General features: G+C 52.1%; 1 protein-coding gene across 1 annotated transcript in view; it reads right to left on the bottom strand.

The window, feature by feature from the left end:
• Window positions 1-5,766: 5,766 nt before the first annotated feature.
• The window catches only part of SEZ6L (seizure related 6 homolog like), a 112,066-nt gene continuing 96,022 nt past the window's right edge, over window positions 5,767-21,810 (bottom strand). Inside the window, exons 11-17 of the mRNA XM_026657003.1 lie at window positions 19,643-19,837; window positions 19,099-19,290; window positions 14,966-15,160; window positions 13,159-13,191; window positions 12,091-12,205; window positions 11,597-11,699; window positions 5,767-10,211 (exon numbers count right to left, since the gene is read on the bottom strand). Of these exons, the coding sequence (XP_026512788.1) occupies window positions 10,182-10,211; window positions 11,597-11,699; window positions 12,091-12,205; window positions 13,159-13,191; window positions 14,966-15,160; window positions 19,099-19,290; window positions 19,643-19,837 (863 nt within the window). The 3' untranslated portion in view covers window positions 5,767-10,181. The remainder of the gene's footprint in view (window positions 10,212-11,596; window positions 11,700-12,090; window positions 12,206-13,158; window positions 13,192-14,965; window positions 15,161-19,098; window positions 19,291-19,642; window positions 19,838-21,810) is intronic.

The raw sequence follows: 21,810 nt of genomic DNA on the forward strand, positions 1-21,810 counted from the left end.
TGCATGGAAGAAGAGCAAAGGGCAGGTTGCAGAATTGGTAGCTAATGATGCTACATCCTTCCAGCACCATCATCAGAGCAGGGAGAGGAGGAAATAGGTCTGCCCTCGAACGCTATCATTTTGTAAATTCCAGATAAAATGTGCAGATTGTGTTATGTGTAAGTATCTGTTCCCAGCTCAGGAGATTGCTGGGGGGTCAGGATTGAGGGGCAGCAGCAGAAGTGTGGGCATCCAAGACTGGAATAGCAGGGGGACTGTGGGTTGGGATTGAGGTGCATTGGCAGAATCGTGTGTGGAAGCCCAGGGCTGGAATAGGGGGAGGTTTGCAGAGCGTGCGAGTTGGGATTGAGATGCATCAGCAGAGCTCTGTGTGGGAGGCTCCTGACTGGAATAGTGGGGACTGTGTATCAGGATGGTGATGCATCAGCAGAGCTGTGGGTGGGGGAGCCCCAGGACTGGAATAGCAGGGATGGCCCTGCCTGGGGAATGAGCTGCATCATCAGAGCTGTGTGTGGGAGCCCGTCTCGGGCATGGCAGTGGGGGCTGTGGGTCAGGACTGAGATGCACTGACACAGATGGACTCTTGCAGCTGATTGGTCAGCACCTTAGAGCTGAGGGGCTGGGTGAGCAGAAGAACGTGCCTCATACCAGGTTGGCTAGTGACAGAGCAATATGCTGCCCCTTTGCAGATTAGCACTAAATACCCAACGACTCGGAGGGTTGTAAACGCTGGAAGAGGATGATGAGTAATTATAAATGGACTCATTTGGCCCATACTGCTTTGATGCTGTATGTAAATCCAAATCAATAAAGCTCCTGCCAAGCAGCTCTGACTTGCTGTCAGCCCCTCTCGCTGGCTGGGAAGAACGGCCCAGACAAGGCTGTGATTCCTTAGGCCCTACTGATGTAAGAATCCCATCTACTCAGCTACACTCACTGCTGGGCCCTGCACACAGATCCCTCCCCCATCTTCCTGGCTTGCAGCACACACAATGCAAGGAGCCCAAGCCTGAGCGCTTGCTTGGCACAGACGCCCCCGGGTGCTGGGGAGTATCCAGCCACTTCATACGGCCAGGGCCCAGGGCGTGAGCCGACATGAAGAGCGGCAGGAAAGCAGTTAGCTAGAAGGTAAAGGCAGGAATCTGGGCAAAAATGAGCCAGCAATGCTTTAAGTCCCTTAGTGAAAAGGGGAGAACCTGAGAGCTGGCTGAGGACTAATGGGGTGAGCAGTGAGCTCCCTGCGGTGTGGGGCACTGGGAGGTGTAGCACTCCCAGGTTAGATCCAGGTTCTCAGTTCATGGGACCCTGTGCAGCACCCAGCGGACTATGGGGGCTAGGGGACAATTCGACTAGCCACAGCTCATCAGGCAGGAGCAGCGTATGGCCCCGGGGTGAGCGGAACACCTGCAATCTCAATCCCTCCGACCCCCCCAAGGGCTGCAGAGCCGTGCAGAGGTGGCTGCAGGAGCTGGTGTGTCGGCTCCCACCCCCTTATGGCCACACAGCCTCCGCCTGGCTGGGCTCATTTGTACCAGTGATAAGGTCAATAGATTTCCATCTGAGTCACAGTCACTCACAGCAGAAAGTGGCTCCACAGGCTCTAATGTGGCAGCTCAATCCAGCAGGCGACGTGAGCTGCCTGACAAACCGATCACATGGCCGGGGAGCACTGGCTGTGCGCTCTCTGCACTGCAGCACTCCAGCCTGGAAGTGGGGCAGCCACTCCCCGCACGACCCAGCCATGGGCAGTCGGATGTCAGACCTCCAGCGCCTACTCAGCCTGCACCCAGCTTGCTGCAGGAACATCGGCCCTTCCTGCCCACACATGGTCCATGTAATCAACTCCACAGAGTCTGGGGCAGCTCAGGGCAGGGGGAGCCAGCTCTGGGGGCAGCAAGCCAGCGATGCTGCTCTGGGGCTGACGCTACACATTGCACACCCATAACTCCACGGTGCGCCACGTCTCAGGGCTCTGCAGAGGTAGACGGGCGAGTGCCCCACTCTGCACTAGGAACAGTGGCTTGTGTTTCTGAGACTGGTTCTCTCACGCCCAACATTTGATACGTTGGGGCACTTTGTGCAGAGGGAGAAATAACAGCAACCCCCTCCCTTCCCAGCTGCAGCACTGACGCAAGGGGCTGGAGACTGAGCAGGAGCAGTGGGTGCTTGGCTGCATAGGGGCAGGATGGGAATCGCAGGCGGTGACTTTACCAGGAGGAATTTTAGTGCCACTCCAAAACAGGGGGAAAGGCACTTCTGCAGCACGTGGGTGAGAGACGCCGTGGGCAGCAGGCGCTGTCCGAGCTGTGCCCCAGAGAGCAGCGGCTTGTGTCACCTCAGTGCCTCCAGCCGGATTTGGGAGTCAGAGCGATCCCTGGAATTCCGCCCTGGGCAGCTGTTGCCCCAACAGATCGTTCTCGGGAGAAAGCTCCCAGCTAAAGCCTGCTGAGGAGCGGTAGGGGCCAGGCCGGGGCTCTGGCAAGCCGAGGTGACGCTGAGGTGTAATGGAGAGCTCGCTGCCATTGTTCCGGCTGCCTGGAGGCCTCCGAGCCAGGCTGCTTTACTGGTGGGGAAGAAGAAAAGCCCCTGCAGTTGAGACGCCCACACCCCTTCTCCAGGTGCGATGGGATTTCCCTCCCACTCCAAAGAGCCTCTCTGACTGCCCAGGCCCTGCCCCTCGTTCCATGGCCATGTTCGATAGCGCCTTCCCCCGGGGGTCAACCAGCCACTGCGGAGCCCGGTACCACTCAGCCTGGGGAAAGGTGGCAGGATCTGGCCAGCAGTGACTGGCAGAAATTACGGACAGTGCCAGAGTCGGGAGAGACCCAGCATGTGAGAAGGGGGGATCCTAGCCCTAGGGCCGCCGGAGGGGGAGGAATCGAGCCACACAGCCCTGGAATCCCACTCACGCAGGCGGGACGGGCCAGGACTCAGGGCCTCCTAGGCTGAGCTGCTGAAGACATTTGGTGGCTGTAAGGACAGCGCTTGTCGGGTTCCCTCATCCCCCATGAGGGTTCTGTGTGCATGAGAGCCCCCCCCAGTTATCAGAGCCGTAGCCACCCCAGGCTCAGCCCCGATGGCTGGGCCATGGCTGGAGGAGAGGGGTCTAAAGGGAGGCCCCCTCCAGGCCCGTTTGTTCTCGTTTATCTGAGATCCCGGGACCCAAACGCTGGTGCCCCATCGATTTCCCTTGATGGTCTCACTGACAGGACACAGCGGCTCCCTGCCAGCTTTAAGCCAGTCAGCTCCGCCATCCAGCCCCTCAGCTGAAGCTGCCGTTGAGATGCACCCGTTGTCGTGATCCTTGGGACCAGCATAGCTGCCTGGCTGTGGCGTTCTGCACTGGGGATGAACGCTCTCCCTTCCCCCAGCAGGAACCACCCTTCGGCCTCCCCGTAACAAGCCAAGCCCCCTCCTGCTGCCCTGCACTGAGCGCTGGGACATGTTCACTCTCTGGGGCTGGGGCTTCCCTGACACCAGACACGCTTCCCCGCTCTCCTCCTTCCCAAGGGACCCACCTCCCTCCGCTGGCTGGGAGTTCGTGACAGGCCACAAGCCCTGTGGGAGCTCAGGCCAGGGGCTTAGGGGGGAACCCCAAGAAAAAGCAGCCAGAAACCCTCCCTGGCCTGGCTCCCTGGCAGCCTCCACCAAATCCTCAGCCTTTGGCCAGGCCCCAGATGTCTGTGGCCTGGGAATTAGCCAGGGTCCAGAGAGCCAAGGGCCAGAGTTCTCCTCCCCGGCACTCTGATTGCTCTAATCCTGCTCTTGTGAGTGTGAGGACTCTGGAACCCGACTACCGACATTACCAGTCAAATCCCCCCTCAGCCCCCCACTCCTTCCAAACCATGCCAAGCACTGTGGGGCAGGGGCTGTCTGTATTCGGTCCTGTACTGTGTCAAGCACATCCATGTGTAACGAACACTAATAACCTTCAGCTGCACAACGTCCCTTTCCTCTGTCCCAAATCCCCTGGGCCTCCTGCCCTCCCACACTGGTAATTCGGCCAGGCTAGTGGTGATGTGCAGTCTGGGGGCAATGCAGTCAGACATGTCAGGTTTGGGAGATAGATTATAAAGCCAGAAGGGATCATTGTGATCACCTAAATCCGACCTTCGGCATAACCCAGGCCATAGGACTTCCCTGGGCTCATTCCTGTTTGAACTAGAGCAGCTCTTTTAGAAAAACAGCCAATCTGGCTTTGAGAAATTGCCAGTGATGGAGACTCTACCACGAACCTTGGTAGCCAATGGTTAATTACACTCACTGCACCGTATTTCTAATTTCAATGTCGACATTCAACTTCCAGTCACTGGATCTCGTTATACCTTTATCTGCTGGCTTAAGAGCCCTCTATTTTCAAATTTCGGTTCCCTGTGTAGGTACTTATAGAATGGATCAAGTCACCCCTTAACCTTTTCTGTGTTGAACTAAATCGATTGAGCTGTTTGAGTCTATCACTGTAAGGCAGGTTTTCTAATCCTTTAATCATTCTTGTGGCCCTTCTCTGAACCCTGTTCCAATTGATCTGCATCCTCCTTGAACTGCCGACGCTAGAACTGGACACAGTATTCCAGCAGCAGTCTCACCAGTGCCATATAAAGAGTTAATAGAACTGTCCTACTCCGACTCAAGAGTCCCCTGTTTATACATCCAAGGATCGCATTAGCCCTTTTGGCCACAAACTCGCACTGGGAGCTGATGTTTAGCTGATTATCCACAATGACCCCCAGAGTCCCTGCTTCCCAGGAGAGAGTCCCCCATCCCGTAAGTATGGTGTACATTCTTAGTTCCAGATTAAAACACATTTGTTTGCTTGTGCCCAGCTTACTAGCCGAGCCAGATTGCTTTGTATCCATGAGCTGTTCTCTTCATTATTTGTCATTGCTCCGATCTTCTGTGTCACCTGCAAACATTACCATGGATCAAAGCGTTAACCAGCGGAGGGCCAAGAGTCAATCCCTGTGGGACCCCACTTGATGATGATTTCCCATTTACAATTACATTTTGAGGCCTATCAATTAGCCAGTTCTTAAACCATTTCACATGTGCCATGTTGATTTTGTATCGTTCTAGTTTAGTAATCAAAATGCCATGTGGTACCTAGTCAAATCCTTACAGAAGTCTATTACATCAACACTATTATCTTTATCAACCAAACTTTGTCATCTCATTAAAAAAGATATCAAATTAGATTGACAAGATCTCTTTTCCATAAGCCCATTAACTATATTACTCTCCTTTAATTCTTTGTTACTCAAGTCCCGTATCAGCCATTCAATTATTCTGCCTGCCAAGTTGCAGGGCCATCTCCCACAAGGCTCATTATTTTTCAGGGTGTAGAGCTGAGTATTTTTACCAAACCTGGAAGCCAGCCGACAATAAAGAAGTCACAAAGCACCAACTTACAAAAACAGCGACAACACTCCTATTGTCCACACTTATTAGAAGCTATAGGATGGATTCCAGTGCCTAGTTATCAGAGCCCGGAACCAGGAGACAGGACATGTGAATTCTATTCCCAGCTGGGTGATCTTGAGTAAGATGCTTAACGTCTCCATGCCTTAGTTTCCCTATCGGTGAAACATGGGATAGTAAAGTAGCTACTTACAGGGGTTGTGAGACTTAATTCATTAATATTCATCGAGCACTTTGAGATCCTCAGATGAAAGAGGCATGAGAAGGGCAAATGGTTATTCTCAACAGTGTATAAATGAGGAGAGGTCAGACCTGACGCAAAATGAGGAATTTATTGCACTCAGGGTAAGTACCACAGACAGAGCTGAAGTATGTTTGTACATTAATATGGAGGGAGAGTTATGACTGCCGGAATGCTTCTCTTAACACAGTAAGTTCACCCATATTCAGATTTAAGAATAAGATTTAAGAAATTGTAGTTTACCTTCAAGAAAATTGCATGAAAAATATACATTATGTCGCCCTACAAATCCATTATTGTTCCTGTGAACAAAAGTAGGATATTCTGACGCCTGGGATGAAAAAATACCAAGAGGCATCGTAGACAGGTGAGCAGCCGTGATGCAGCTGTACTGCATGCAAACCACTTGTAAAGCTGTACACGAGTACAGACAACGCTACGCAAACCTGTGGCACCGTTCGGGTTCGGCCTGTCTCTGCTGGCGTACAGGGAATGTTGTGAGCTGTGCATTGGAACTGCCCTGTTCTGCATATGCACCTCTTCTCCCTTTAAAGCCCCCAGATCAACCAAAAATAACTATATAAGAAAATGTTTTCATTTTTCCATCCAGTTCCACCTTGGGCTTTGTTTTTGAAACTGTGAACATATGAAATGGAGACCAACATAAATACAGCAAAAAAATCTAGACTGGTGGAATTTGCCTTAGACACTTTGCTATCCCTCCCTAGTCAACATTATGCTTTAAGGGCCTGATCCAAAACTCTGTGAAGTTGGTGGGAGTCTTTCCATTGACTTGGACAGACTTTGGCTCAGGTGGGCAGAGTGTCCTACGTCATTCTGCCCTTAGGAGAACAGTAGTGTTGAACGTACTGCTTGCCACACGTTTACTCCTCCGGACAGTCGATCTCCTTTATCTCCACTGACCCTTCTGACTGCTGACAGCGGAAACACAGACCTCATGGAGTATGCGCTCCATCAGCAGATGTTCTGAGCTCTGCACCCAAACCAGAGTCCCAGCTCAACTGAGGAGAAAGTCCTAGACTCTGCCAGGGCTAGCGCAAATCTCTGATCCCACGGGGTTGGATGGTTTGGGCCACACTGACTCCCAGAGGGAGCCAGTCTCTACGGTCGAGGGGTGTTTCCCTGCCCCATGGGGCAGGACGTTGTGATGTTCAACAGCAAGGCGACCGGGGAAGGTCTGTTGTTTTCATCCGTGAATAAGGCAAGGGCATTTGTCTCATTTCCCACTTGCTTTCATTCTGCCCCGGGACAAAGTGCAAACGCCTCTTAGCTAACGGCACCAGCAGTAAAAGATCCACTGCCAAACCAGCCCAGGAAGCAGATGTGTCTCCCCTTCTCTTCCCTGGGAGTGGGGCCTGTTTACTGCAGGGTTGAAATTTCTCCCAGTCTTCAGCCAGTGGAAACTGCCTCCAGATGAGCCCAGACCACCAATGCAGAGGCTCTGTGCCCCAGAAAACAGATGCATCTGGTAGGGTCCCTTTGCTTCCCTTGCTCAGAAGGCTTGGTTTAACATGCTAAATAATGCACTAAAGTAACACAGCAGGAGGCAAGGGAAGGCATTTTAAAGTGAGCGGCCCTGGGGCCTTCCACCTCTCCATCCTATCATATTTATATATGTACAGAAAGGAAATAGTAACTAAATAAGGGATCACTTCCGTTCCTGGTTACCTGCCATTCGTCCGCCTGCCCTGATGCGCTGAATTTATGTAGCACGGCAGGCTTCTTCTAAAGAGGGCGGCATCTTGCCCTGATAGTGTGGTAATACACTCTTGAGAGTGACAAGCAAAGGAGCAGTTGCTCCTGTATTTCTTCCCAGGGGGAAATGAAGAGATTTGCATCTCGATAGTTTGTAAAACCAAATCTAAAGGAAACTGAAGACTCATTTGGGCTGGGTAGGCTTTGGAGAACACAGAGAGCCAAATCTCATCCCAGTGACTTCTGAGGGACTAGAATCTAGCCCTGAGGCGCCCCTGGAAGCCACCAGGCTCATATGCTGCAGGGGATAACCTGTGCCCATTTTCTGGAGAAAGACTCCACAGTTGAAATACTGTGAGATGGACCCAAGACATCAATCTTCACGGTTTGGGTCCAGGGGGACTCTTCTGCACCATTCACTCATTTCAGATCAGACTCATTCACGAATGTGACAATGGAAGGGTCTGGTGTGTAACCATGGAGACCTGCGGATCACATGGCAGATAGCGTTGAAGTGTATGCAGCATGGAATACAGGCTGAAGCACAGGCATATTCTGTGGCTCAAATTTTTGTTAAACTTATTTTCAACCATTAAAAAATATAGTACAATTTGTATTAAGGTTACACTAAATTCTAGAGCTTCCCGTGGAAGTACTGTATCATGTTCAAAAATATTTAATCCCAACAATTTTCACATTGTTCTTATAAAAACAGACATATCTGAACAGAAATGAAATACCTGGTACGTTTCTGGCACCTTTTTTTGTTTTTTGTTTTTCTTTTTTTTTAACCTTTACAAATTACAAATACACATTCAGTTTTGTTTTTTTCAAAGGAAAAAAAATCGAATGTCTCAGTCACACAACTGCAGAGATGCACTAACCTTCTCTAAACTAAAACGGCCTTGAAAACATTGTCATGGTTATAACTGCCATTCCACACAGACAGAATAAAGACACCAGCAGCCAAAGAAACATCAACAATGTCGCTGTCCCTCCAGCGATAGCAGGACTGGGCCTGTGTGACCGCCAGTTTTGTGAAGAGAAATATTGGTAACTAAGTCACTGGAACCTTTTGTGAATCTTTATGTTTCCATGAAAAGAAAACATGTGAGCATTTGTTTTGTTAAATGTGAACATATTATTCTCCAGAACCAAAGACTATGAATGTGGTGCTTGAATTCCAGTTGTCACAGGGTTAGATCAAGATGGAAGTGGCTACTAAAGGCTCTATTTTGCCTGCTATGTTCCTCCAGTGATTGGGCTCCTGTGCTGAAGTCAGGGGAGGTTTGCTACCTGACTTTCTTCCCTACAATCATCCCACTAGTCTAGTCTCTCTTCTCCAGGTGGGGTTTGCCCAATGCCTGACTCACAAGCGGAGTGCAAATCTAGTTGATTTCCTGTTAGCTCAAAGCTGGACAGTGCAGCTCTTAATGGACAATGCTTACTGGACACTGTTTTCTGCCACAGAGTAGTGGCAGCGCCCTGGAATGGGTTTGGAATGACAGGAACGTGGTGGTTTGGTTGCTGCCACAAAGTCTTCCCATGCTGCTGAGATCTGATCAAATGCCCTCTGCTGGTTTTGCATGCTCCGGGAAGATGGGAAGAAGGACTGACTCTGGCTCGTCTCATGCAGAGTTGTGGCTAACTAACCAGCCCACCTGCCCTTCCCAGAGCAGCTATTCCAGAAGAACAGTGGACTCTTCCAGTTGCATGAGGGCACCGTAACCTTGAAGGGCGAATGCTCCAAAATTAACCAGAGCGTGTGATAGGATCCTGTATTCCATCGTTATTACCCTGAGATACTTACAATAAAGTGGGCAAAAGGTGAACTCAGACTTTGAGAGAGACTGCAGATTCCTTGCAATGGCCACAGTCAATGTTATTAAAGACAAATAACAGGTGTGAGCAGAAGACAAGCAAGCCTGTTTGTTCCCAGTGTAGCAGAAACACAGCCCGAGAAGATTTTACCCACGTCTGCCAAGGTCTCTCAGACCGGGGCTGATAGGCTCAGCAATCGCTGGTTGCATACGTTAAGGCTTCTCTGCAGCAGCTCACATGTTCTTGTATGTGCCTCTCCAGGATTAAAAACAAGCTGGGCCAAGCAAGTAGCATGTAACTTGCTAGTTTGGTCTCTGCTTCCCCTTTCTCCCCAGACACCCGAGGGCATCGCGCTGTACCTGCCTGGTAACTTGCCTGAGGTGGGCCCCAGGAGAGAGGCTGCTCCCTCTACTCACTGCTCTTTGAATCAGAGAGCGTAGCACCAGATGCCTGATCAAACTCTAGGAGAACCGGAAATGTGTGGGCAGTGGTTAGGCTTAGGACAGTGCTCAGAAAGACTATGTATCATACCAAGGAATCAAGCTCTGTGTCTAACCCAGCTCTTGGCAGTTAACTGCAGGATCTTGCATGGAGACATTTTAATTTTAACACCACGAAAAACGTAAAATCTCTTTGCGTGTGGCCAGTGCAGAGTTGGAGACTGTCGCTGCTGCGGGATGGGGCCAGCTGATCCCTGCACCTCCCCACCTTCATGTGTGGACTGGTAGCTCTGCACTGGTCCTCAGAGCTCGGGTACACCCAGGGAGCGGAGTACAGCCTGCCGGGAACACTCTGAACACATCTATCTCAAGTTAAATAGAATAAATACAGCGAAGAAAACAGTGAAATCATCAATAAAGAGGCAAAAGGACAGACAAGAGTAGGTCCAGGATTCCAATTAAACTCCACATGGTCTCTGGATTAGTTACGGAGGAAGTTCTATTGGAGTGAATTAAGTTCACATTTGGAGACTCTCGTATCATAGTCTTTATATTGAAACTTCATATTCTCTTGTTTCCTAAAAAGAAGAAAAAACACGTTTAAAGGAATGGTTGGGTTTCCACCCACATTAATCAGCCCTGGTCTATGTGAGATCAGACCCAGGTGACATCTAGGCCTTGTCAATGCAAGAAAACTGGCTTGATTTCATTAAATTGGTTTAGAAGCTGATGTAGTTAAAGGGTTCAAAACCCCAGGTGTCTCCCTTTGATTTCTATTTAAGAGGGCCCGTGCAAGAGGGCTGTGTCAATTTAACTAGACCCGTTTCTAAACTGATTCGTTATTTGGTACAGTTTTCTCATGGAGACAACAGTATGGCCAACCCCGGACATTCAGAAACCATAAATCAGGTCCCAAAAATCACAAGATTGGTTTAAAAATCATTAGGTTTAAACAGATAATACATTTGGGGTCTTTTACTCTGCCTTCCAGTTTCGGAGCCTTTGGGTCACACTTGGGTCACATTTTCCAGCTTTTCTTCACAACCACAGGGGCTGGAAACTGACTTTTTAAAATGAAAGCTGAGCTTCTCATGCAATCTGTGGCCTGTGGGAGCTGGGGCTCTGAGTCAAATACCAAATATTGTGAGGCTCGTGATAAAACTGAGAGTAGGCAACACTGATTTGAAGACCTAACTCATGCCAAGGCACTGCCTTATTTCTCATGCCCCCAGACACACACACCTGGCTGCTCAAACATGCCCATTGTCCTAACATGGAACTCAGAGCTTGGCTGTGAGACTCTCGCCCCATGTAGCGGGAGCTGGGCGCTCGGCACCTGGCAGGATCTGGCGCTCTCCTAGTTAGAAGTTAGGCAGAAGCCATTGTGCAAAGCAGCTGCAGGAGGTGAGGACAGGACTTCCAGCAGGCCCCGCAGTTTCCCCTGGCACTGGGCTTAGCTCAGAGACCCCTTGGGGGAACTAGTTCAGTGTAACTGCTGTACCTGCCGCACAACGAGCCTGTCGTGTCACTGCAGACTCCACAGAGCCACTCACATCCCCTGCTTTAGACCTCAGGGGTCCTAGCTGCGCCTGGGGGAGTCTCACACACCAAAGGGCCAGGAGAGGGGAGCCCAGCAGTCAGCAGGAGGGTATTAGACCCTCCTTGGCTAAACTCTAACGCCCCCCACCCCTCGCTCTGATTGTCCGGCTCACCCTGTCCCCAGGGTGGGGTGGAAATGCTGGTGCTGTTGAAACTCCCCTAAAGACTGATTTTCTGGCTGACCCGCTGCATCGTTTGCCCACCGGGACACAGAGGGCGATAAGAAGCAGAGATGTTCTCTCAGGAGGGACCTTGAGGGGGGTTCGTAACCTTCCCTCTTGCTGTGAGTTTGCGCCAAGCCTTCACCTTCAGTTTAACGTAATGTACGGATGGAGAGAACTGAGGCACCGAAAGGCCAACTCACCCCTGTCTCGTAAATTGGGTTGTCAAACTCCGTCTCTACGGTGATCTGGCTGTATGGGTGGGAGTACATGAGGGGCAAGCGCAAGTTGGAGTAGTACCGACATCTGAGAAAAAGAGACGCAAGACAGAGAAGTCACCTCGCTGGGTCGGAACAACGCAGAACCCAATGGCTTGCGCATGTGGAGTGGTGAAGCCAATGGAGCAAGGCAACCCACACTCACGCTCCCAAATCACCCATTCCCCTTTGCTCTCCCGCCTGCAATCACTGCTCAGCACAGAGATCACGCAATACCGGCAGCAAATACTGTGAGGTAAGGGCCTAATTATCAGAGCTGCCTGGCCCCTCAGCACCCACAGGGTCCAGGGGTAGCTGCTGGGTGCTCCCTCTCGGGAGGAACACAGCACTGGGCAGAGGGCACTGGGAGGCTTCTGAGCTGCTGTTTGCCCAGCGCTCTGAGATCCCTGGTTAGTGTTGCTGTTACAGTGGGTCCCCACCTTGTGATATAGATGTATGCGCCCCCCAGCAGTAGTGAGATGATCAGCACTGGGATGAATATGGCTAGCGCCATGTTTCCCCCTTCGAGCGACGTCTCTGCGGCAGCTTCTGCTACTGAAAACACAATATTCATTATGTTCCCATAGGCCAACGTTTGGGATTCCCCCCCCCCCCCGCCCTTGGGCTCTGCTTCCCTCCTAACCTTTCCCTCCCCTCATGGTACTGCCTTGTCTCCGTGGCCAGCTGCAGAATGATGCTTGTTTGAAATGTAACCGTAAGACCCAGGTTTCTTCAGGTCCACACAGAGGATTCAGGGGGCTTGGGGTCTTCGGCGGCGGGGGGTCCCCGCCGCCGAATTCCCGCTGAAGACCTGGCACTTCGGCGACGGGTCCCGGGGTGGAAGTACCCCCCGCTGCTGAATTGCCGCCGAAGACCCGGAATGGAAGAAGCTCCGGCGGCCCGGGCCCCACGAGAATTTTCTGGGGCCCCCGGAGCGAGTGAAGGACCCCGCTCCAGGGGCCCCGAAAAACTCTCGTGGGGGCCTGGGGCAAATTGCCCCACTTGCCCCCTCCCCCCCCCAGGGGCGGCCCTGGGTTTCTTCACAAGCCCAAACCAACCCCATCTATTGTCTAGTGTCCCTTATCAGCTGGGAGCACAAAGTGGGGCCTTGAGGTGCCCTGCAGGAGACGGGCAGGTGAAAGAGAGATTTTATTGTCTGAAATGCAATTGCTATCCAGTGGTCCCAGCTGCAGGCCCCAATGGGTGGCCACGAGTACTCGAAGCCTCAGATCAAGCCCTTCTGCCCAGAGGACCTCCCCAAATATTCCATCCCTCTGAAGAGTCCTGCACTGAGGGCACGTGACACCCTCCCATGCAGAGCGGTCAGCCCAGCTGCGTTCCAGGGTCCCTAATTTCTGAACTGCAGAGCAATGTCAATGCTGCAATGCATACTTGTTGCAAATTTGTTTGCATTGTCTGACCAAATGCAGGCGCTGCACTCTCCAGAGGGCGGTGCCAGACATGTGCTCAGCCTGACTGGGATTTTCCAGCAAATGCATTTCACTCACCTTCTAAAGCGTGTTCAAAACTGTCTTGATTCACTGCAAGAGAAATTGGGAATTGTTGGCAGGGTTCGAGATGGTCATGGGGGCTGGCAGCCTCGTGTGAAACATGAAAAATACCCACATTTCCCTTAGGTGCATTTACTGTTTTCCCTCTTTGTGAAAACTCTAGTGCCCCAGGCCAGAAATTAGAACTAGCCAGAAGGACATTCCCAGCAGCATAAGGAACCCCCCTGGATCTCCTCCTTCAGGGGAAGCTCGCTGAGCACTTTCATAGGAACATCTGATGGGCAATTGTCTGCTCTCTTTTCTCCATCAGTGGCTTGTTTCAAATGCTTCCAAGAAAGGTGCCAGAAAGCCCATCATGGGTGATTATGGAATGACTTGCCCTTTGGGGACATTTCCTGCAACCCCGTCAGGAGCAGTCGCCTCATGCCCTGAGCACGAGAGTTTATAACCTTCATTAATATTTTCAGCCCTGTCTAATTTAACTGTGGCTGCTCTCATTATCCATATCAGTGTCTGTTTCTTTCTTGAATCCTGCTCTACTCTTGGTCTCAATGGCATCTTGTGACAGTGAGTTCCAAAGGCTAATCCCATGCTGGGTAAAAGGAGATTTCCTTGCATCAATTTTAAATTTGCTGCCTTTCAATTGCTTTGAATATCCTCTCGTCCTTGTTTTAGGAGAGAGAGGAAATAAAGTTCTGGTGGGCATCCCGCATGAGTGTCCCTGTGCATCCTTCTCAACTTCCCCTCCCATTCACACCCAGGCCCCTGCCCTCTGCAGTGACACACCCCAGAGGTCTCTTCCATCAGCACGTGGGCACGGGGAGTCCCCCATTTGGAGTCTCTGCTTCTCTCCACAGACCCCAAACCGTGCCACCAACACTGAGCTCTTTGGATGCTTTTGGCCTTTCTGCACCCATCGAAGGCATTCCCGGACTGGCCTTACAACAAGTGCCATATAACTACAGGGCAAATCAGCTGCAAAGCGAAGCATGGGGTCAGGGGAATTACATTATCCTCTCCTGAGCAATCTGCAAAAGCCTGGAAATACGCTGCTGTTCCAGGACACTGTTACTGGGCAATTCACAAGAAACTGAGTGATGGTTATTCCCTGCTGTTTAGTGTGTTACCAGGAGGTCCCTCCTTGTGTCCATGAAATAGACTCAAACTGAAAACTGGCCAGTTCACCAAGCAGGGCTTCCTCTGGGCCAAGGGTTATGGCCATTGTCATCAACTCGTGACCCAAGGCAGAATCACAATGGTACACATAGAGAAATGTTAAATGCAGGAACAAAGTGTTCACCGGACTTGGGGCAGAATCCAGACCCCTCTGGACACTCTGGGGACCATTTCTGTTCCCCCAGCCCTGTCTGCCACGTGCTAGGCAACTGCTGCTAGTTAGCAGCTTCCGACACAGAGGAAGGGGTTGAGATGGATTCCCTCCCCCGGGCGGGCAGAACCTCTTAGAGATAAATCCGTAACAACTACCAAAATCTCCGATGCCCGTGGCTGGAAACCTGGCAACACCAATGCGTCAGAGAGCCTGGGTGACACCTGGAGAGCTGTTTGTTTTCAGGGCTGAAGGTAAAACAGAAGAAGGAGCTCTTAAGGAGGGGACTGCAGTGACATGCTCTGCTGCCTTTTAATGGCGGTGAGGATGGGGAAATCTCTGTGCTGGAGGAGGTCGCTGCTCAGAGCTAATTCTCTGGCGTGGCGGGAACTAGCTGACACCTGCAAAATCCCGGTGGATTCCAGCCCCTTCCCAAAGTGTGGTCTTGTTTTCCAGCTGTCTCAGAAAGCTCGTTACCTTTGCAGATGGGCAGGGGTCCGCTCCAGTGGGACGGCTGGCCCAGAATGCATTTGATAGTAACCTCGCCCATTAGCTCAAAGCCTTCATAACACATGAACGTCAGGGATTCGCCTGGCAAGTAAAGGCGTTTGTAGAGTATTTGGTAGCCATTTTCAGGTAATCCTGGATTATCACAGGCAAGGGACTCTTCAGCTGAAAAGAAACATCCCAGTGAGAGTCACGCTTTTTCTGCCTGTCCCGAGCATTTACCTAGCCGTCAGTCACGTACTGTGGGATCTAAGCCGCAGGATTTATTTTTTCCTCACCTTCACCAACTACATTTGGCTAAAGAGGAACCGTATGTCAGGCAATAGCCTGGTATATTAGTCCGCTCAACAGCTGTTAAGTGTCTAAGAAGGTGAACTTTGGGCTCTGCTATTCACCAGCAGAAGTTGGTCCAATACAAGATATTACCTCCCACACCTTGTCTTGCTAATATCCTGGGACCGACACAACTACAAGTACACTGCATACTGGTATTCTACAGTCACCATCACCATGAAAATATACACACACTCCAGAGCTGGGCACAGACTTATTCCCATAGGAAATAGTGGGACCTGAAGCATTAATTCCATGAAGGGACATCTGAGCTCTTTGGCAATAATCTAGCATCGCTGTTCTCTGTCCTGGCACCAGAGAAAGGATGAGCGGGAGAACTAGGAACATCAGCCAAAGCCCTCCTCCGGAACACACAGGAATAAAACAACAAAGTGCGCTGGCAAATGGAGCTGTGATTTCCCAGTGCTGCTCTCTCTTCCTCACACTGGCTATGGAGCGAACTCCTGAATTTCAGGATGTGCTACGACAACAAACCTGATCCACACAAGGGTTGCAGGAAGTGGCTACTCAGCGGAAATGCCAAGGCAGAACTGATAGGCATGTCAGAGAACAGCCTGGGACTCTGTCTACAGGCCGGGCCTCCGTAGAGCAGATACAAACCGACTGCCGATTCTGGTCTCCAGGCCCTGCAGAGCGATGAGCACTGTGATATCCAACCCAGCCTGCGCAGCCTTTGCAGAATGCCAAAGGGTCTCATCAGGCAAGTGGGGCCGAGTCTTGCCTCTGCCCAGAGGATGATAGGGGGAGCTGAAGCTACTTAAAACGACACAGCAAACTCCAGGAACAGATGGGGTTTCAGACAAGCCCAAGGTGGCATTCTGCAGGGAGAGGGCATGAGAGGCAGAGAGTGGGTGGCCCTGCCAGATGTGCCCAGCCAACAAAGCAGCGTGACTGCAAAGAGACTTTGCTCCGTTGACCAGAGTGGAGTGATGGCCGATTGACACCGGCTGGGGATCTGGCCCAAAGCTTTTCCTTAGCTTTTTACACAACTGTTTACAATCCGGAACCCCCCTTACCCCTTCTTTTTATCCTATGACTGCTGGTGTTAACAGGCCACTCCACCTCGAATGGGCCCTTCCAATATATGCTGACTACTTATGCTAAACTATCTGTTCCACCTTGCACTTAGCTGTGATGCCGGGAATACCTTGCCGCTGGAAAGTTGGTCTCTCACCAACAGAAGTGGGTCCAGTAAAAGCTATTCCCTCCCCCCTTGTCTCTTGCTATGAAATCAAACACTTAGGGGGGAAGCTGGCTTGGGCTAAGTGTCCAGCAGAGGGAGCAGAGACTGGGTGCTGCATGGAACAGGCAGGTTGCAAGTGAGCGGGGCAAGGGCACCGTCAGCTCTTAGCCAGCACTTTCTGGGGCGCCCTGTGTGTCCCTGTAAAGGTGCTAGGAGCCCCGTGGGCATCCGCTGTGCAGTCTGCGGCACTGGGGCAGCTGCTCTGGTCCAGGCACAGTGAGGGGCGCAGAGAGTTGGGATGAAGGTACATTTATCTCTACTTCTGGTTTTATTTTCTCCCGGTTCTGAGTGGGGCTGAAGCAGTAGCTAAACCCCGACCTGCGCTCTGCCCAGGCTGGGTGTTGACCCAACACCAGCATTTCTGGTGCCAGGCCAACCACTGACTGTCACCCAGGGTCCAGGAGGCTGCCCTTTCCCCTTGTGCTCCCGAGGATGCAGGGCAGAGCCGAGGACTCCGGTAAGGCAGTGAGTAGTGGCTACAGAACGCCAGCGGGGGGAGATGATCGTTGCCATTAGCTCACTGACTTGTCCAGCCGCTGCCAGGCAAAGGCTGTGGCTGGGCACCGGAATGGGGAGCATGCTAAAAGGAAGGAGACAGGCAGCAGCAAAAGGGGGATGTGACAGCGCTCCTCCTAGATTTGGCCCTCTAGCTCCCTCGTGTAAGGAGCCTGTGGTTGCACAGCTGCCTGGTCAGTAGCAAGGTGCGAGCTCAGGATCTTCCACGCCATATTACAGGCCTCCTCCAGCTAAAGGACATTTGCCATTTATGGTACGGGTTACTGGGTTTGTATCCTGCAGGAGTGAGAGCATGGCAAAATCACAGACACTTACGCAGATCTGGCGCCCTCCCCGGCAAATGACAGGAGTTCATGCATTGCCCGCCACCCCTTCCCCCCTCCCCCCCCAATACACGACATGGACTCTGGAAAGGTTCCCAAGAGAAGTAATATGCAGCGTCACTGCTGCCAATTCATGTGATTTGATCATGTCTCTCGTGGTATTTGGCACTCCTCTTAAAAGCCCCAGCTCCCGGAGTCAGGTGATTTACACGAGACTCTCAGCTTGCATTTTTCAAAGTCCTGGCAACCAATAAAAACACCCCTCCCCCATTTATCGTTTTTTAAAACCTCATGATTTTTAATCCAGTCTCATGATCTTTGGGGTTCAACTCATGATTCTGACTAGCTGGGGCTGGTGATACGTGGTGCCTTGGAGGCCTGGCTGGATCACTGAAGGGAAAGTGGTCACGAACGGTGCCTGTAGGGACAAGGGCACTGGCTCGCTGAAGCAGCATGCTCCCTGGGTGTGAGGAATATTTCCCCTGGGGCGAGTAGGGTTTTCACCCCCCTTGTTGGAGCTTGCACTGCTTGAACCATTTCAATACGTTTTTTCATTGAAAATGGCCTTAAAAAAAAAAAAAAGACACCACTGATCTTTTCATGAAAACGGCTGACATGGTCAGCACCTACAAAATGGCCTGCCATCTTCTGGCCCCCTTTCCCAAGTTTCGACTGAAAAATCCTGGCAATGGCCATTGAAATGACAAGGAACGCTGACACCTCCCCAATTTTGAAAGCAATATTAATGACAAATGGGGGAAAACTGAAAAATGGGTCAATTTTGAACCCTGCAAAATGAAATCAAGGCGGCACTTTCTCGCAGTAATGGGGATTTGACCAGCTCTGCTGGTGGTAACAGCCAGCGTACAGCTGGGGTGGCCTTTGCTCTAGATCAGGAGCTGGGGGACAAAGTGGCAGGAGCTGCTGAGCAGGGAAGATATTGCGTTTCTTCACCTTCCTTGCACCAGTGAGCGTTGCCTTCCGCTCTGGCAGTATAGGACCCCATTAGCAGGCAGGGTCAGGAGCTGGTAGCCCCCCTGCAGGGAGATGGGGTGACACAGGTCTTCTGCAAACGAGATGGGAGGCCACAGAACAAAACCCACGGTGATTTCAGCAGCAGGCGCTGCCTGCTCTGCTGTTGCAGAGAGACCTGCTATCAGGGGTGTTTCTATTACACTGCTGCTCGTCAGCCTCTTTAACGAGCTTTTACTTATCCTCTCATTCTAGACCCTGGTTATTTGAATTGTTATGAACTGCTTTGAATTGCTGGTGCGTAGGAAGGGATTCTTCAAACTTCCGGCAACAAAGAAAAGGCCTCCTGGCTGGATGGGACCAGTGCGGCCCACATGGTATCTAGTGTACGGCATCTGGGGCTATAGCAGGGGGAACGTCCCTAAAGATCTAGCTGTTGAAAGGAGGAAAAAGCCCGGAGGAAACTGGAGGTGACAGAATAGGAGCAATGGTGTCTGATGCCTGGCTCAGTATGTCTGGTGCTTACAGAACGGCCTGTCTGCTGGGACCCTGGGCTCATCCGCTGCTTGCTCCAGCGGGTTCTGAATTTCCAGTGGGAAACTTGCAAATCAGTTCAGATAACAAGGAAGAAAGTAAAACTGCAGCCGCGAGAAGAGAAATAATTGCAACACCATAGCGCACGGAGCCCAACTTACAGACACAGTGGGGTAGCCTTGATGTCCAGATTGGAGTTCCTGTTTCGCGGCTGTAACACGTAAGAAGGGAACTTCCTTCCAGTACGAAGCCTGGGTTACACGTGTATTGAATGGTGGTTCCAACCAGCAGCACTGGATCAGAAATTAAACGGGTCGAGTGGTCCACTTCCCCAGGGTCTGTGCAGTACATAACTAGAGACAAACAGGTTCTGTAACTCCCCACAGGAACGTGAGACAGGACAAGCAGCAAAACAGGAAGGCAGGCAGTGGGGGCAGATAAACAGATCAGTAGCTCTGAAATGGACTGGTGTGGAGTCCACTGGCAAAGTCACGTGAAGGAGGTTGGAAAACGCTTTATTCGGCATGTGTTCAGCACAACCGAGTCCCATTTCACATGCACCCTGACATTCAATGGGTCTGATCCAGAGTCCAGAGATGTCAAAGGAAAGCTCCCCATTGAGCTGAATGGGCTTTGGACCTGGCTGACTGTGTGCACGAACCCAGCAATACCAAGCAATGTGTGTGTAGGGGGGGGTTGTCTTACTTTTTTCACAAAACGGAGGGTCGCTGCTCCAGGTGAGGTCCCATTGGCAGGTGAGCGTGTCACTTCCTACGATGTCATATCCTGGATCACACTGGTAGGTGATCTTGGCCCCTCTCACTAGCGCTGTGTGTGATGTGGTCTTCCACCCGTTCTGAATTTCAGGCAGGTCTGAACACGAGTCGTTCCTTGAGACCTCTGTAGCCACAGAAAGATGCTGGCTAGTACTTAACGATCTGCACAGATTGCCCCTTGGCCTGCCTGCTTGCTTTCTCACCAACAGGGGGCGACCTTTCTCGGTGCTGCACAGGGTGCCCGGAGGGGGGTTATTTGATTTACAAAGTGAAGCTGATGACCCAGAAGCCTTCCAGCTCTGAATGTGAAAAGCCATTTGCTAGCCCTGGCGGTGCTGGTGCCATGGTCAGCAGCGGGCGCGTCACAGCACAGTGTGATCAGCACAGCACCGGGTGAGGGCTGGGTTTAGAGGCTTCAAAAATCCCGCTAGACCCTAACGAGTTTCAGAAATGGGCGGTGCTTCCTAAGCGTCCCTTCACTGCCCAGGCAAGCGGTGTGCCTGGGCCTTTACACCTGACTATTGCTGCCCTTCTGTTAACGATCTGTCCCATTGTTAACGAGAAGCTGAAATATCCTCCTGGGCCCAGATCCTCAAAGGACGGGGCTGGCCATGGGGAATTCCCGGCTAACCAAAGCCGCCTGGTACATTTGCCTTGATTTGGAGGCTAAACGCAGTTTGTCAGCATTAGTGTAAGTTTAGCAGAAGCCAGTTGCAGGCGTTTGATCCCGAAGGGTTTGAGTTTTCACACCTGCTGTGAAAGCAGCGCTAGCTGAGCACAGCACTTACAGTTCAGGGCTAATTTGCTCCACCGTATTATTTCCTGACCCCTACGTTCCTAAGGTCGGTGACTTTAAGACACTCACGCGGATCGCTGTGTCCACAGACGCAGTGCGGTGCTTTACGGAAGGGGCCCTGCAGATCACAGCTGACCCGCACTGTATCTCATTCTCTGCTGCTGTAATAGTGCATGAGGCGGGAAGGAGAAATGCTCGCTGAGCACCACTGCCAGCTCCTGGAGGGGGGCCAGGTGCTCTGCGTGTGTGCAAGCCGGGCGCTCTGCGTGGTGTGTGCAAGCCGGGCACTCTCCGCGTGTGCAAACTGGGCACTCTGCGTGTGTGCAAGCCGGGCGTTCTGCGCTTGTGCAAACTGGGCACTCTGCGTGTGTGCAAGCCGGGCGCTCTGCATGTGTGCAAACTGGATACTCTGCGTGTGTGCAAACCGGGCACCCTGCGTGTGTGCAAGCCGGGCGCTCTGCGTGTGTGGAAGCCGGGCGCTTTGTGTATGCACAAACGGGGCTCTGGATGCAGCTGGAGCGTTGCAATGCACACGTGGTACTGGGTAGCCCATCACCACCCTGGGTCGGTGCTGAGGGACCAACGGATGAGCCTGACCAAAGCACTCCCACAGCCATGCTAGTGCAACCCACCCCGTGCAGTGGGCCAGCCCCCGCCATGCATCGGGGAAGCCAGGCGGACACTAGGTGGCGTGTGCAGAATGAGGGAGTTAGAGGGTTCAGAAGGTGGGAATGAGAGACCGGCCCCAGGTAAGGCCAAGGGGCCAGGCTATCCCCACGGAGTCAGGGAGCCGTCAGTCAGCACCAAGCACCTCCCACCCCCAATCCTGAGGCAGTGAGCGTCACTCTGGCCTTTCCCCATGGCCGGTGCAGTGCTGCAGTTTGGCAGCGCTGTCTGGCCCAGCCCATGGGGGCCTGCAGGGCTGGAGAATGCTGCAAGGGCTGGCAGAAGTCCAGGGACAGTAGCCACAGAGGGCTGTTGTAGCAGGTGGCCATTGCCTGGGGGATGTAGGCAATAGTGGTTACGGGTTTCAGAGGAGCACAGGGAGCCTCTGCTGCTCTAACAGCCTGCCCAGGGCTAGCGCATGGCTCGGCTGAGCTGCACCAGAGCCCTGGGGCCCATTGCCTGCCCTGGGTGAGGTAGCTCAGCATCGGAAAACCTGCATCCCCTCACTCACCACCCCAAATTCTGGGTTAGAATTCACTGAGTCGCGGCCCTGGCAGACGCCACACCCAGATGCAACGTGTCCAGCCTCACTGCCCCAAGAGCAGATCGCAGTGCCCCCCCACTGCCCCAAGAGC

Source organism: Terrapene carolina, unplaced genomic scaffold (assembly GCF_002925995.2).
Source record: "Terrapene carolina triunguis isolate 2854851 unplaced genomic scaffold, T_m_triunguis-2.0 Scaffold234, whole genome shotgun sequence".
Classification (NCBI taxonomy): Eukaryota; Metazoa; Chordata; order Testudines; family Emydidae; genus Terrapene; species Terrapene triunguis.